The following is a 17,658-nucleotide window of genomic DNA, read 5'->3' on the forward strand; positions in this document are numbered from 1 at the left end:
GTCCTAGTCCAGCACTCTAACCACGATACCACGCTGGCTTTCACTTTCATCCGATGAATGGCCTGTCTTCCCCATTGTCCAGGCTTTGTGCTCTAATACAAGGAGGAACAAGTTAAATAACACAAGATTTCCTAGATCAAACAAAAGTCCATCTCGGTTCAGCATTCTTTTTTTTTCTGGCAGTGACCAACCAGATGTATATAAATCTGAGGCTGCAAGGTCAATTACCAGCAGTTGTGCTTTGCTGAAAGGACACCTCATATCCCCCACCACAAGGCCCATTCCCCCAAGAATTCTCTTCCCCCTCCCATTGATGTAAATTCCCCCCAGTGATGTAAATTTAATTCCAGTTTCTTAGAAAAAGAACAAACTATTAGGAAAATTAGTAACAAGAATTGTAAATTAAGGATAAGGAACTTAAAGTATTAATTTCTCTTGCCCCTCACAGTCCTGACAGTCTTGCCTCTGCACAGTCTCTGTTGTTGCAAGCAAACTGGTATTGATGAAAAATGACGTCGAAAAAGAAATGAGTGAAAATGTGTGTTTGGTATCTATGTGCAAGAGTGTGTTGAAAGAGCCAGTTTATAAGTTTGTGGATGAAACGTATTGCATGTGCATAAACACACAGATGTTCATAAGTGTTGTCTATGGGTCATTTTCAAAACTGGCAGTATTTGTCTTCAGATTTAGAAAAAGGTTCCACACCCCAGCAACTGGTGGCTTAGTAATCAGACTGTTAGACCACACACAAACAATGAGGCACACCACACACTACGCACTTCTGACATTTGCTAGTCCAGTACAGTCATTCTGTAACCCATGCTTGGTTTTGTACTGGTCATGACCTAGCAGACATCTTGCCAAAGGCACACAGTTATATTGTAAAAGACATGATGTGAAAATTAAAGCTGACTGCACAGCAAAGCAGTAAAAAACACAACCAATATGCTACATCTGTAGGAAAGGAAACACCTCGCACCATCAACAAAATCATTTATCTCCTCTCTGTGGCAACAGCTAAGCACACACCACACACATGATTCTGAAAAATAGAGAATATGCAAGAGGGGTGGAAGATGTGAACAGACACACTCATTGGGTTGTCAGCAAAGCTGGCAAGTAGATCAAGCAGGAGACATGCCCACAACAAGAAAGGAAGACTCTCCCTCAGTCTCTTTTTAAAATAAATAAATAAAAGGTTTTAATGTAGAGTGACTGAGTCTTGGATTTTAATGATTATGAACGTATGCGATTGTAAAGTGACTTTGATGTTAGGAAATACAAATTCTTAAATGCTAAGACATATTACAAAGTCTAAGCAGTATATAGGGACATAGGGAGCTGCCTTATACTGTGTCAGACCGTTGGTCCATCTAGCTCAGCATTGTCTACATAGACTGGCAGTGGCCTCTCCAAGGTGACAGGCAGGAGTCTCTCTCAGCCCTATCTGGAGATGCCAGGGAGGGAACTTGGCACCTTCTGCATGCAGGTGTTCTTCCCAGAGCGGCCCCATCCCCTGAAGGGAATACCTTACAGTGCTCATGCATGTAGTCTCCCATTCCTGTGCAACCAGGGCAGACTCTGCTTAGCACAGGGGACAATTCATGCTTGCTATCATGAGACCTGCTCTCCTCCCTTTGTGTATATGATACACAAGCCAGCGTGGTGTAGTGGTTAGAGTGCTGGACTAGGTCTGGGGAGACCCAAGTTCAAATCCCCATTCAGCCATGAGACTTGCTGGGTGACTCTGGGCCAGTCACTTCTCTTTCAGCCTAACCTGCTTCACAGGGTTGTTATGAGGAGAAACTTAAGTATGTAGTACACTGCTCTGGGCTCCTTGGAGGAAAAGCAGATATAAAATGTAAACAAAATAAAAAATAAAATAAGCAAGCCCTATTCACTCATTATGTTCAACACTTGTACAAGTGTACAGTGTGCACTGGTACAGATATGTACATGGATACTGTTATTCACATGTTATGTTGAACACAGATGCAGCAGTACACTTTCTGTCTGCAGTTTCTATTTGAGGGGCCTGTACATAGATTCACTTTTTAAATGAACACAGATACAGTCATTCACACAACATGTATGAGTGTTCACTCATACAACATGATGTTTGAATAAGGCTACAGTGTATGTGTATTGTTGCAGTCTGTAGCTGAGCCCTTTCATATGTTCATCAATTTGTAGATTTTTAGAATCTGAATGCTTTGGGGGCAGGAAATCTTCTATTCCTCCTCCTTCTTAGTAAACCACTTTGCAAACTTTTTGTTGAAAAGCAGTATATAAATGGTAGTAGTGGATACTACAAATATTTATATACCACTCTTCAACCAAAGTTCTCAAATTAGTTCACATAGAAAAATACATACATAAATAAGATGGTTCCTTGTCCCCAAAGGGCTCACAATCTAAAAGGGCAGATACCAGTAACACACTGGAAGGATTTTGTACTGGGGTTGGATAGGGTCTTGTGGTAACAAGCACGACTTGTCCCCTTAGCTAAACAAGGTCCACCCTGGTTGCATATGAATGAGAGTACTGTAAGATATTCCTCTCAAGGGATGGAGCTGCTCTGGGAAGAGTAGAAGGTTTCATGTTTCCTCCCTGGCTTCTCCAAGATAGGGCTGAGAGAGATTCCTGCCTGCAACCTTGGAGAAACCACTGCCAGTCTGTGAAGACAATACTGAGCTCGATAGACCAAGGGTCTGACTCAGTATATGACAGCTTCCTATGTTCCTATAAGAAAATTGCCACTTTAAAAGGTGTCTCTTTGCTCAGTTTGAAGGGGTAAAGAGTATCCAAACCCTGACTGTTGAAACCCTGACTGTATGTGTAGACAGGCATATGAAAGGGTCTGAGTGTGAAAGTTACAATGATACAGGAGATTTGAGTCTCCATTTCAGCCTTCAAAAGAACTTCCATCAAGCAAATGTAAGATCTGGGTCGAGATCCGTCGAGACCCATAAGAGTGGGGATACTGCACCTGCACAAGGACCACATGGTATCTATGCCGAAGCTTGTCGAGGTGTCTTGACCACGCCCCCACACTCCCTGCGTGCTATTTAAGGGCGGGAAGGACGCACGTTCCTCAGTTCTTCTCCGACTGCCATTGCGTTTAGACCTCGGTTTGCCGCTAGTTGGGAAGTTCCTCGTATCATTATTGAGTTGTTTCGTGAGTATGTTTGTTATTTCGGACTGTTTTTCTTGGATTTCTGACTTGGACTGGCTGACGGACATCGTTCATTCTCTGACCCGGACCGGCTGACGAGTTTTTCCCCTCGTGTTTGACCTTGGATTGGCTTACGGACTACTCTAACGGAACTCCTTTCAAGTTTTTCTGATGGCTGAGAAAAAGAAATCCTTTAAGAGGTGCAAGAGCTGTAGAGCAAAACACTCCCCTCTAAGGATTTGCACGACCAGTCCCTTATCTGTCTGGGCGAACAACACAACGTCACTACGTGTAAAATCTGCCTGTCTTTTTCCAAGCAAACTCGGAAAAACTCCGCCTTCGCACGGCAATCTATGACGACATGCTGAGCCCTTCGACACCGGGCACGCCCATTCCTTCAACGTCAAAAGCTAAGACGCCTCCGAGGTCATCCTCAGCTCCACCACAGACGTCGTCTTCCTCTAAGTCAAAGTTGCAGACCTCATCAAAACGAGCCTCGACATCGACCACAGACTTAACTTCGACGTCGAGCACGTCACCTGCTACGAAGTCCGCTTTGACATCGACGCCGAGGGGTGACTCGACCTCGACCCATCAGGAGAAAGATCGCTTGACATCGACATCGAGACCCCCGCGACAACAAGACACTACTGAGACGTCGTCAGCATCAACATATTCTAAGCGTCACAGCTCTGAACACCAAGGCGCCTTGAGTGGGAAACGTCAGAAGTGCATCGATCTGACTGTAGCCCTCACTCCTTCCCCATCAGACGTGCAAGTGGTCTCCCTGATCCCGAGAACTGTGTGCACGACTTTTACAGCTCCGTCGGATACCGAACCTTTGGTGTTGACGCGACCGATGTCTACTGCGCCTTCGACGTCGCTTCCATCGGTACTGAGAGCCTGTTTGCTCTTGCCGGCGCAGACGCCTATCTCGTCTTCTCCTCCTTCGACACCGAGAGTAACCGTCTGTTCCACCTCTACCCTGCATACCCTGGTGATCTCGACCTCTCGACAGGTTTCTCCTCGATATTGACCACCTCCACCTCATTCTTTCGACATCAATGTGGGAGACGATGTCGATGCTTCCGAAGCACTCGCTCCACAGGACACTAACGCTCTCCTCACACTGTTGGATTCGAGCTCAAACACCCCTTCGACGTCGACGTTTCTGGGTTTTCTTCTGTTGGAGGTGGAACCCCAGGCGTCCACATCATCATTCGCCCGCCCGTCTCCAGCACTGTCGGCTGACCATCTAAGGAGCCCCTTCTCCTGGCATACATGTGGCTTCTCCCACGCCACGCCAACTCAGTCTGTAGACGTTCATTCATTGATCATTCTGGTCTGGATCATTCATTGCTGGATCATCGTCTGGATCCATTGCTGGATCATCGTCTGGATCATTCATTGCTGAACGCAATAGGATATGGAGGCCTGTTTCTCACCTTTCTCCTCCTGCATCGTTACCTTTCCGTCCACGTCCGGCAAATGTTACTGTTGCGACCCAAACGGTTACCACCACCCTGGCTCACCAGGCATCCCAGACCAGACCCTCATTGTCACGTACAGTAGCCACCTAAACGGAAGCCCCAGGCGGCCTTGGCACAGCAGCAGAAACTCGGACTACAGTTCCACTTTCACTGTTGGCCTCGCACTCTGACCACTGCGGCTCGTCCGATTTTGAGTCAGACTGGGAGGATGAGGAAGAGATCATTGTAGAACCGCCAACTGATGTGGCGCCTACCACCTACATCTATAATTTTATGCTAAAGACCCAATCAACGGCTCCTGTCGCACTACCAATGCTTCCAGTTATAACACGTGCTGACAAATGTGCCTGGGAAGTGCTCCACACTTCCACGCCAACATCTAAACGTCTGGAGAGTTTGTATCGGGTCCAAGACAAAGATAATGGCTACCTCCTGAAACACCCTGCACCGAATAGCCTAGTGATTGACTGTGTATCCACCTCAAAGGCTGGTAAGAAGTTCACGGTGCCTCCTGATAAAGAGAGTCTCAAGCTAGACCTCTTGGGGAGGAAAATTTATTCAACTTCCTGCCTTTCAATTAAAGTGGCTAATTATTCCGCCTGCACAGCAAAGTATAGCCATAGCATTTGGGAGAATTTGCTTGCGGACCTAGACACACTACCTTCAGAGGAGTTTAGGAAGAAGTTCAGACAAACCCTTGAATGCTCAGGTGACTTGAGCAGACTTCTCAGCATCGCCAAACACTTGGCTGAGAGTGAGTCTCGCGCAATGACGGCTGCAATCACTTTGTTGTGATTGCAATCACTAAGTCGTGTGTGTCCATGCAAAAGTAATGGACTGTTCCCATGCAACTTGGAAAACCATTTGTGTTGACATTAATATTTGCAAGTGAGAGAACCTGCTATCTTGCTCATTCAAACAACTCATCCTTGTCAGCCATATAGTCCAGCTCGTGAACAGTGATGGTGACACATCTACATAAACCTGCTGCTGCTAACAATCTCTTGGTAGCAGTGAGAAATCTGTGACTATCTACTGGGAATAAGAGAAGTGCATATTCTCTCTAAGCATCAGCCCAGAAGATACTTGAATAATTCTTTGTTCAAGGCAGGGTGATTGAAATAGTTTCAAATACATCTTCTGCTTGTGTGTAACTACTCCCATGGTGGAATAGATTGAGGTATGCAGGCAGAAAAGGTTTTATAAACTGGAAGAGGGTTGATTCTTTGTTACTGTGCTGCCAGAACATATTACCATAGACATGTGGGCAGCCAGAGTAGTAAACATTCCTGTGGGCTAGTAACACTTTCACGGCTGCTTTTACAAATAATTTAGAATGAATGCACACCACATTTGGGTGTGATTTACTTGGGGCATAGAAATCAGTAGTAGTGTATATACTGTATTGCATGAGAAGTCTTATATGAATGATAAACTTCTTTCTAGCAGCATTGTGCATTGGAAAAGAAAATGCTGGTGCACCATTGGAGCGTCTTTATTTTTAATCCGCTTTTCACTAAAACATATAGCATCGAAAAATAAAATACAGTGGCCCATATGTTCTGCAGTTTAGCCTGGCAATTCCCAGCTGCCCTTGCTACTGCAGGCCCCTAATGAAGCATTAGTGGCCTTGCACAAGTGTGCAAATAATTAAACGAGCACGCCTGTACACTGGAAGCAGCACTTATATTATTTCTGATGTGAGTGCTGCTCTCGAAGTGTGGCCATACTAGTTTAAGTATTTGTGCTCTTGTGCAGGACCCCACCTGTGCTACATTAGGAACTAGGGATGTGCAAAACGTTTCGGGTACAGAACGATCTCTACCCGAAACAGAGAATTTCGGGTGATTCGGATCCGAACCGAATCACCCTTCTGGCCCTCCGAAATTTTTCGTAGCCGAACCGAATCACCTCCATTTTGGCTCTGAATATTCGGATTTTCGGATTTTGAAGTCTTTTTGAATTTCCCGTCCTTTTGCCTCCCATTGACTTCAATGCAAAAAGGTCTGAAATTCTTCTACTTGAATTTCGGGTCCCAGGGTCAAAATAGTGGGGTGGGGTGGTAGTGCCTAATGGGTGGAGGCTGCCACCCCAATTGCAGAGGAATTGGGCAAAGGGCTGATTTTTGGTGAATTTTTGAAGTTTTAGTGTCTTTGGGGCAGATTGGGGGCATAACGTGGGATCTGGTCCAAAAGAGTGGGGTGGGGTGGTACTGCCTAATGGGTGGAGGCTACCACCCCAATTGCAGAGTGATTGGGCAAAGGGCTGATTTTTGGTGAATTGTTGAAGTTTATGCGTCTTTAAGGTTTTCCCCCATTAGGTATATTGGAGGGTGTATTGCTTCACGTCGGGGGGAAAGGGGTGGCCTAGAGCGGTGTGGGGTTTGTGGTAGTGCCGGGTAGGGGCAAGGAAGCTACCTGAATTTTTTCAAAGGATTTGTGCAGAGGGCTGATTTTTGGTGAATTGTTGAAGTTTACGCGTCTTTAAGGTTTTTCCTCATAAGGTATAATAATGGAGCTTTCAGCAGCCCCATAAGTGCACTTGGGGGGTGCTGGGGTGGTCCAGAGCGAGTGGTGGTGTAGTGCACATAGGGTGCCAACCACCCCCATGGGTTTCTAACCCATGGGGTACTTGGTTCTGTTGTTTCTGAGGTGTTCTGAGTGTGGATTCTATGATAACAGATAAGAGTGGATTCATGGTGTCTCAGCCCTTTGCCCAATCCCTCTGCAATCGGGGTGGTAGCCTCCACCCATTAGGCACTACCACCCTACCCCACTCTTTTGGCCCAGGTCCCACGTTATGCCCCCAATCTGCCCCAAAGACACTAAAACTTCAAAAATTCACCAAAAATCAGCCCTTTGGCCAATCCCTCTGCAATTTGGGTGGTAGCCTCCACCCGTTAGGCACTACCACCAAACCCCACTCTTTTGGCCCCAGGACCCGTTTTTTTTAATCAGAATTGATTCGGATTCAGATTAATTCGGATCCGAATCGAATCAGGGGTGATTCAGATGGGAAATATTCGGATACAGAACAGAACAGATCCGAATCAAAACACCGAAAATCCGAATTGCACACCCCTATTAGGAACCTGCAGTCGTGCAGGCACTGGCGACCTGCCCTTGGAAAACTATGGAACCTGTGGGCTCATAGAATTAAACAGATGCAAACTCAGGCATACTAATTCAGCGGGGAGAGGACCATATTATTGACAGAAGGGAATTTCTAAAGAGTTCTTCTGTTTTGCATTATGAACAAATCCAATTTTTATACTTTTGTAGTTATAAAATGGAAATGAGTACCACCTTTTTTCAGAAAAGGATGAATGATTTCAGTAGAAACTTTCGTGTAGATGTCTTTTTAAAAATGAGCTCCCTAAAACAGCCTTTTTAGAAGAGAGAATTTTAAAAATGTACTAGTGGAACTGTAAGTTGGTGCCATATCAGAGGCAGAGCTTATGGGTTGCTAAGAGGCAACTTCAAGAGGAAATATGACATTGTTCTTCAAGAGGAAATATGACATTGTTCTCCCTCATAGTAAGTTCTGTGAGCTCCGGTTGACAGGAGGAAAAGTCACTAGTACTTCCCTTTTTTTGCTGTTGATTTGGAAAGTGTGAAGCAGCTATGGATTCACTGTTAATCCAGGTTGTGTAACAAACACTCATAACTTCTACATATATTTTCTAGAATCCTAGAGCTCTACTTATCGCTGGTTAACCTCTCTGTTTCAAGTGAGACATCACATAACATTACATTTTGTTGTAAACCACCCATAGTTGTAAACCGCCCAGAGACATAGGTTTGGGCAGCATAGATATATGTTAAATATATAAAATCACAGATCAATTCCTGCAGATATACAGATTTATTACTCTCCAAGAAGCTCAAGGCAACTTACATAGGATTCCCAGTACAGTTCCCATCCAGGCACCAATAAGACCTAGGTCTGCTCAGCTTCAACACAATTGCTAATTCATGCAAATTCAAGTTTGCTAATTCATGTGCCCTGGGCACTTCAGTGCAGTGCTTTTCATTCAGCTGAAAGTTGTTCCACACTCCAGGGACCTAGATAAAAGAAATGCAGTAAAATTCATTTATAGTGGCTTGTGGACCCCATTGCATTTATTCATTACCATAGAGGATATGTTTCTTACATCCTATCTCTCGACTTTTGCTTTTTTTCCTCTTTTTTTTTCTTTTTGGTATATACAACATCAAAAGATTACTTTTAGGGCTTGAGACGATTCATCCCTATTGAATTAATCAGCATGGAATGGCTCACTAATTCTATATCATGCTGTTTAATCCCTTTCACCTACTTCCGGGGCAATCTGTGAGCCAGGGGCACTCAATACCAGAAGAAGAAGAAGAAAGCAGGGGTGCTTAAACAATAGATAGAGCTTCCTTTTAGGCCCAGAGCAGTCACAGGCTGTCAGAAATGAGAAGTATCCATCCAGTTGTAATGTAGGAGCACACTGACAGCATGACAACCTTTTCTGTCTTTGTCCTGGCTTTGTCTTTTCTCAGCCTGGGAAGGAGGAAGAGGGAGGAGTGTGTGTGTGTGAGAGAGAGAGAGAGACTCTATGAGAATGGAAGAATGCATTCATTGATACAGACGTTTATCTCCAATATACTTAAACGGGTTTCCAAAATTCTATCCAGAAGACTTGATACTGGGACAATAAGCAGAATCTGCTTACAATCTGCTTTGTAATTGCATAAAATTAGCCCCCACTTAATTACTTGGTGCAACAGACCACGGCAATACTTAGGTACTAGTGGTGACTTAAAAATCTTGAACCTATGTTTCAATATACACTTGCATTTATTCCTTGAAACACAATGATTAATTTTGATTTTCATTTCTGCAGGCTTCAACCTTTTACCAAAAATGTTGAATATGTGATGCAAATCTAAGTTTATCATCACTTTTGTTTACATTTTATTTGGAGAATAAGTATTGTGCCACTTAACACAGAAATGTATTTGAAATTTTATATGAAACATTATACTGTCCTGTGTTCTAGGTTATATTAAGCTCTATGATAAAGGAGTGTGAACAGAAAGTAGAAAATAGGAGCGTCCAAGAACCACAAGGGTAAGGAGTTTTTCAAAATATATTGCCTGCTATCTCTGCATGGACAGTATTAATGAATCATAGCCAGAACAGATATTATCAGGTTTTTATCCTAGACAGATTCATTTAGTAGTTTTATAATAAGTATAATGTCTGTAACCTTAGGACACATTAGTTCTTCAAGTCAGAAAAATACTGATTGACCTTCTCTAGCTGAAAGTAAGACATTACATAAATATTGTAATGTTCTGGGCTCTTTAGCTGTCACTCCGGGGTAGCCTTGTTCTCTTCCTTGGCACTTTCCGCCTATATCTTAAATAGCCCTGTACATGGACAGCAGTCACACTAGAGAGTACTGCCCCCATGGGAAAGCCAGGTTACTGTGAGACTGCCCATCCCATCAGCTTGTGCTTTCCCTGCCTATTTCCTCCATGGCTGCATCAGTTGTAGGCTGTCCCCACAAGACACCATTGGGCAGCTATTAAGCTACCTTCCCAATTGGCATCCCCTGCTAACTTGGTAAAGAGGCACCTTTTAACATGGTGATTCTCTTTATTTAGCAGGGGGAGAGTAACTGGCCCTATCCATCCCCAGCACAGTATCTCCAGGGACTGTTGCTGGTGTCTATCTTATGTTTCTTTTTAGATTGTGAGCCCTTTGGGGACAGGGATCCATCTTATTTATTTATTTTTCTGTGTAAACGCCCTGAGCCATTTTTGGAAGGGCGGTATAGAAATCGAATAAATAAATACAAATAAATGGACACTGTATCCAGGTACAGCAACCATGTGACTGCACTGTGCCGTGTAGCCCTACTTCCTACAGAGCCCTACATGTGCTCTGTAGCCCTGCTTCCATGCTGACCATGACTACAACATTTGTCTGAGGAGACATAATCTAAATACTTGGCGAAATATTCTCTCCATCGACAGTCTTTGTGGGGAGCAGGGCTGTCAGTGCACTCATGTGGATGCTGTACCTAGGTTCATCATCTACACTGTTTAAACTTCTAAGAAGAGCTATAGTTGTACTTAAATCTTGACAGAAATGAGAAAGCCAGCCATTTTCTGATACAGTTGGAGAGAAGAATTGCTGTAAATTAAACAGACAAATCTTAGTTGTGTACTGTGGTTATATTGTAAATAAAGTAAATAAATGGTAGAACTGCTAAAACAAAAAAATGAGGTATAGAAAAACATAAGTGGAAATTGAGAGAACTGTTGGCTCTTTCAATTATTTTGGATACCCCTTTACTGCTTTCTGTATATCCAAATGCAAAATGTTTGCAAGAATGAGTTATTCAAGTCAAGTCAAGTTTTATTTACGGTCCTAGACCAAACAAGATGAGTTATTCATCTTACAGCTAATTTCCCTTTTAAGATACAATATTATTCAGAACTCATAGGCTGTAGCTGCAGTCCGAAGCATTCTGCTTTGGTAGTAAGTGCCCTTGAACCCGAGCTGCCATCAAACTCAAAGTAGGGTACTTATGAGTAAGCAGGCTAGGATTTGGCTGTACAAAAAGGAAGCCTTCAACTGCTGCAACATTCATTGACCTTCTCTTTTGTTTTCTCCATTGAGAAGAATCCTGAGAATGTTGCAATTAAGAACCATTGAAATCAGACAAATTAGTTATGACTAGCTTAGGATTCCTAAGTCCCAATGATATCAATAGATGTTAACTTTCTTAGGATCAGGGGTGTAGGGAACCTGCCAGTGGCCAGGGAACAAGGGCCTGCTGGTGGCTCCCTTTAGTGTTAATTGTGTGTGCCCACAAGCCACATACCCTGTATCAACGTCAGACACAGGGGCAGTACCGGGACTGGGCCATTCAGCCCTGCTATGGAGTTTGCCCAGTCAGCAAGTTGTTGACTCACTGGCAGGGAGCTCCTGCCTCCTTGTGAGGAGGAACAGAAAGGAGATCCCAATCATAGAAACATACAAAGGAAGCTGCCTTATACCAGATCAGACCATTGGTCCATCTAGCTCTGCATTGTCTATCCAGACCGGCAGCGGCTTCTCCAAGGGAGGAGTTACAGGCAAGAGTCTCTCATAGCCCTATCTTGGAGTTGCCAGGGAGGGAATGTGGAACTTTCTGCATGCACGCGATTCAACAAACTGTTGACTGGGGGAAATCCACTGCCGGGCTGAGTGGCTCATCCACAGTACTGGCCACATCCGCTGTGTTTGAAGTCTATGCAGGAACTGTGGCCATTACTCCGGAGTGGGTCTGTTGGCGGGGGGGGGGGTCTCCCTTGCTAGGAAGGAAGCAGGAAAAATGCCACAAGCCAGTCAGCGTGAAACACCAGCTGAGAACGAGCATGGTGCACAGTGTGTGCCCAGCCAGCAAGTGCTTTATTCACCGACTGGGTGCGGGAAGGGGTGAGAAGGTGACTTGGCAATCCTGTAGCCACGGGATGCTCATCTCCCCCTTGCTCCATTGTCCCATGCTTAGGATACAACTCATGTGTGACCATTCAACACCCATACACTTTCCCCAATAAGTCAAATTTAGGATGGAAATTTTTTACATTGGCTAAAATTTAAAATTGTATGTGGGGGTGGGGGGGTCTTCATTAAACACTGTGGTCCTGATCCAGAATGAGCAAGCACTATTTGCTGATAAACTTGCAGTTTCCAAGATCAGGACCGGGATGAAGCAGTCCTGAACAGTTCTTAAGCAGATGGAAATAGAGAGAGTATACACAAAGTCAGTCTGTGTAGCCCTTCCTACACCTCTCCCATTTCATATCAATGTGGGCTTCTGAATGCATCCCTTGTTAAGAAGGAAAGAAGCTACAGGACAAGTATTCTTTGGTGTCTCCCCCACCCCACCCCCCAGTAACATTTAGGCACTGTGAGGAGTTTCACTCAAAACTGACACACGCTGATCAGAGAGAACTGAGAGCACGCTCACAATTGCTAAACCAGGGGTGTGAGCAGAGTGTTGAATGCATGGGACATGCATTCCCCAGCTGCGTTCTTTTGTGTCCTGCAAAGAGATCTGTACATGAAAGCATATTTCCACACACCAATCACTCTTGCTGGATTGAGCTGCCTTTTTCATAATGAACCATATATGTTTTAATTACTTAGCAATTGTTAACTGTGTAAATAGGTCCATGACACTTTAAAACGTGGATGCACAAGAAGGAGGGGGCACCACACCAACAAAAATCAAAAGGCAGAAAAGGAATGATGCAAACATGCATTGGAACTTTTCTCCATTAATCATTATTTTTGTACCATTAGTTAACTGCAGAAGCACTCCTATCCCTGGACTTCGGGGGCGAAGTCCAGGGTCTCCACAACCCCTGGGGGCCCCCAAATCCTCTTTAGTCTGTCCCAGGTGGCATGGTTGCTCAGCTGAGTGTGATAATGCTTAATTTGCAGGGGAGGGGGGCCCTCCAAAGACCCTAGGTCCAGGCTCCGAAATTACCTAGGTGAACCTCTGGTTAACTGGGAAGAAAGCAGCGCTTCAGTTGGAAGTTTTAACTGGCATAAGGGGAACCTTCAATATTAAGCTTCACTGAAAACGATAGCTTTGTGTTTTCCCTTTGTTTTTATAAGTAGCACCTGGAATGGAAGCACAAATTCCAAATATTTGTACTTCAAAGCACTTGCTTTTTATTTTCTGGATTCTTTGATTCCCTCTTCTTTCTTCATATGCCCGTCTTCATTCCCAGAGTAAAGACCACCTGCTTTCCTAACACCGAGGAGAGGTTAGTTGGTGGGTGGGTTTTCACTTGGCATTGAAAACTCGATAAGTGTGCTTTTGTTTTTGCAATCATTGTTCTGAATTTGAACTTATGGGTGGAATGTCTGAATTCAACTTACACGATTGGATCCCCGAGTCATCTAGCCCACTGTTGTGTACTTTGGCAGCAGCTCTCCAGGGGCTTGGGCACAGCTCTTTTTCCAGCCCCACTTTTAGCTAGTTGTGCCAGGGATTAACTTGTGTCTCTGTTTCTTTTAGCTCCATGTCAATTGCAGCAAGCCTTGTGAGCGAAGACACAAAGACAAAGTTTCTGAATAAAATGGGCCAGTTGACCACCTCAGGTGCCATGCTGGCTAATGTATTCCAGAGGAAGAAGTAAATTGGAAAAGGAAGCCCCTGTAAACACTGAGAGACCTCATTAAGACTGGTTCCTTGTACTTGAAGTACTTGCCTTTTTCTTTCCTGTCTTACGTTCTTGTAGTATAATTTTACTCTTAACGTACAAACATATTTGCACTGCTCTTGAATATCGCTACATATCTGTTAATTTTGGGTTAAATGTGGTTGGTTATAAAACTAAATTAAGTCTGTATCAAGTCCCTGTCCTGTGTTCTTGTCTTTCCATCATTTTTTTATATACATATTATATATATATATAGTGACGGTTTTTTATTTCCTGATGGGTTCCCAGCTGATAACTGTATTATACATGGAGCTGTTATGATGGTACTTAAAATAATGTAAATTTGAAGTCAGTCATGAAGTAATAAAAGTGGAGAATACTTATGTATTTAAGTTATAAAAGAGTAATGCAGAATTTTTTAATGTTGCTAACGTGAAAGGCAAGAGTCACCAGCACTGGTCTGATTCCTTGATTGGTTTTTTGTAAGTATTGTATACTTAAATTACAGGTGGAAATGGAGAATATAATGTATAAAAGAACTCCTTGCACTACAAGTCTGATAGAGGACCAGAACATTCTAGAAACTATGGATAAACCAGATTTTTTAGATGCACCTCTCATATGTATTTTGGTACTTAATGTGTGGGAAACAGATTAGTCTTCCTGCTAGAAAGCATATCCCAATGAGCAGAGGAGGAAACAATCTACAATTGCATATTCCTAACCATGTTGCTTGGAAGAAAGCCATACTGATTTGTGGGACTTAGTTCTTGGTCAGTATACTCAGTATTGCAGCCTTAGGACAGATTTAAATGTGGTGCTGCATATAAAAGCATTTTCCATATAGATTCTCCACACAGCTAGTGCCATGTTTAAAAGGCACTTTCCCCATGTACCAGCCCATAAATGTGCATGCTAGGGCAATATCTCTCTTGGCCGCAGATCATCAGAAAAGCACCTTCTTAAATGGCGTGCTGAACATGTAGAAAGCACATAGATAAGTGTCTATACCTATGGCCAACATCTCATTTAAGTCAGGTCTTAGTCCTGCAGGATTTTGAGGGGTTTGAAGGGCAGGGATAAAAGAGCATGTTGTACTTGAACCTCACATACATACCACTGCAGTGACTAAAAGCAATAATTTGCTTAGCCCCCAACACAGCTTCAGTATAAGTTGTGAATTTGTTAAAACAATGTGACCAGTTCACAAAATCTCCTAAACTGTTTCAGTTTAAAATATTTCAGAAAGCTACAAACACTACCAACCATCAATTCTGATTTCTAAAACCATTTTTATTGTTCTGAGTGCATCACAATTCTTTTTTCCTCGCAACACTCTTGTAGGGTGAGGTAACCTAAGACAGACTTGTCTAAGGCCACCCAGAGTTTCACAGCTGTGTGGAGGTCTGAACTTGGACTCTAAACCCCAATTCTGCCCAATATACCTAAGCCCTCAGTTCTGAAGTGTTTACAGACCTGACTGTTCACCTACCTTATAGGTGTGTGCTTTACAGAAGCCCAAGGGACAGATTACACAAGTAAGCATTCCATTAAAATATCTCAGTATTGCGTAAACCCTGGGGCAGGGAAACGGGAAGGAGTGGGTTGGTCTGAGACACTTTGGCTAACTCATTATCTTAGTGGTGCTAAATATAAGTTATTTGTCAGGTGTGTGACAGACCCAGTCCCACTGGTATTTTATTACAAAGGGGCAACTGTATGGAGACTACTCTTGGTAGGAGTCCATGTCCAAGCAATTACATTTAATCCTGGCAGATGAGGTGATTGAATGGAGCCTCATCTGTTGAATCCCCTTACAGTTTTGTTCTGAAAAATCAGCAGAACTGCTAGTATAAAATGGCTGAGCCCGACACCTACAGTGATCATTGAAATACTTGTATAAAGTGCTGGCAAAATGAGCCAACCGTGCACCAACTTTAGGCCTCCCTGAGCCAAAAAATATATCAAGCTGTGGATTAGGGTCATTAGTATCTTTGTCGTTTCAGTTGTTCATCATGTATACTGCAAGAAAGGGCCTGTTCTGCAGAGATCACATCTTGCGTGTTTACATTGTATTGGTTCATGTTTTCATCAAAGCAACAAATTGGGTCCACTCTTTCTCCACTCCAACCCCTGCACTAATTGTGTTGCAAGTGTTCTCTTAGCAGACTGTCTAACACATGAAATGCTGGAGGCATTCCTGAGGAATTGGAAGTGGTTAAGTCTCTTGTCCTTTCCTGAATTAAATAAAATGTTTTGCATACCTGCTTTGTATGTTTATTTTAGGACTCTCAAATGATCAGCTGTGTTTGCATTAAATGGCCTCAGCAATTGGTAACCTGATCTAAAATCTGGTGGATTTTTGTACATCTTTTATGTACCCAGCTCATTGAACTTGCTGCTACATTTGCAGTTTTAACATAATTAACTTGTGTGACATGCCCTTGGAGCCCACCAACCACCCTTTGTGGGTGATGGGGGCAATCTGCCCAATCTCTTTAACCTTTTGTTTAACTTCTTAATTGCTCTCCTTTCAGTAAGAACTATCCACAGATCACTATTATGTCCATGGGTCAGAAAGTCATCTTCAGCACTGTTCAGATAATCCGATCAATCAGTCATAGTTCACTTGCACCTTTTGGCTACAGAAACAGTAACAAACAGCATGTAGATCCCCATTTTGATTAGTGCTCTCATGAAAAATAGCAGTTGAGAAATTATTTGGCCTTGTAATAAACAAGAACAAATATATGCCATCACAGGATATGACTTCTTGCCGAACTCTATATTGAACACCATAGCATCACACATTTGCAGTTCTTGAATTTGGCCAACATTTGGCAGAATTATTGCAAACAAAACCATGTAGCCAAAACTATTAATTCTGTTTTTTGATCCAAGTGAGTTTTTTGATCAATAGGACCTTGCCTTAGTTCTAAAAGCAGTCAAGATTAATGTTTAAAAATCATTTTTGGGGTGTACTATGTACAAGCAAGCTTATCATTACCTGTCAAACTTAATGCATATCTGAAATAATTTGCATTAATCTGTTGCATTTCTTACTGTAAAGTTCACAATTCAGAGAATGACAAACTTTCACACGCACTCACCCCATCCCTAAGCATGTTTCACAGCCTTAGGCATCCAGAGACACTGGGGAAGGAAACACTCCTCATTGTTGGCACTGCAATTTCTGTTTTGTCCAAGTCCTAATTTGCAGACAATGGCTGGAATGAGGCTGACTATGAATAACCTGGGGGAAAGGATATAGGTCTCTTATTTATATGTTGTCTTGGAGTAGCAAGTCAGGAAGTGCAAGTAAGCAAGTGGGGAGAGAAGTGACCTTCCATTTCTTGCATCTTTATGCTATTAGCTGTTTTAGAGTTCTCTAGTAGTAGAAGAAAGAAAAAATGAAAAAATAAATTTCTTCCTAGGCCTGGCAGGTGACTTCCACAATCTTCTCCATCCTTCATTTTGTCTTCTGGCTCTAACCTTTCTAGGAGAGAGTTTGGTGTGTACACATGATGCACAGCAGTGTGGAACTCCATATTTATTTTCAAAGTGCTGTTATTGCAGGTATGGCAAGCTGTGATCCAGCAAAGGATAAGACTAGAAGATGGTAGACAGCAGTGTAACATTTTGTGTTCATAGCACTGAAGAATGGTGGCATGATTTGCTTGAATTTAATTTTTGTTTTATTTCATGTTGCTTAGGACACTTTGGTGTCCTAAACAAGTGTCCTAAGCAACATGAAATAAAACAGAAATTAAACTCAAGCAATTCATGCCACCATTCT

General features: G+C 43.1%; 1 protein-coding gene across 5 annotated transcripts in view; it reads left to right on the plus strand.

Annotated features, from left to right (window-relative positions):
• Window positions 1–16,125, plus strand: part of RELCH (RAB11 binding and LisH domain, coiled-coil and HEAT repeat containing) — a 105,779-nt gene extending 89,654 nt beyond the window's left edge. For all 5 annotated transcript variants that reach the window (XM_053243838.1, XM_053243837.1, XM_053243840.1 and 2 more), the window contains 2 exons: window positions 9,692–9,762; window positions 13,718–16,125. In XM_053243838.1, the coding sequence (XP_053099813.1) occupies window positions 9,692–9,762; window positions 13,718–13,838 (192 nt within the window). In that variant the 3' untranslated portion in view covers window positions 13,839–16,125. The remainder of the gene's footprint in view (window positions 1–9,691; window positions 9,763–13,717) is intronic.
• Window positions 16,126–17,658: the final 1,533 nt, after the last annotated feature.

Source organism: Hemicordylus capensis, chromosome 4, assembly GCF_027244095.1.
Source record: "Hemicordylus capensis ecotype Gifberg chromosome 4, rHemCap1.1.pri, whole genome shotgun sequence".
Lineage (NCBI taxonomy): Eukaryota > Metazoa > Chordata > Lepidosauria > Squamata > Cordylidae > Hemicordylus > Hemicordylus capensis.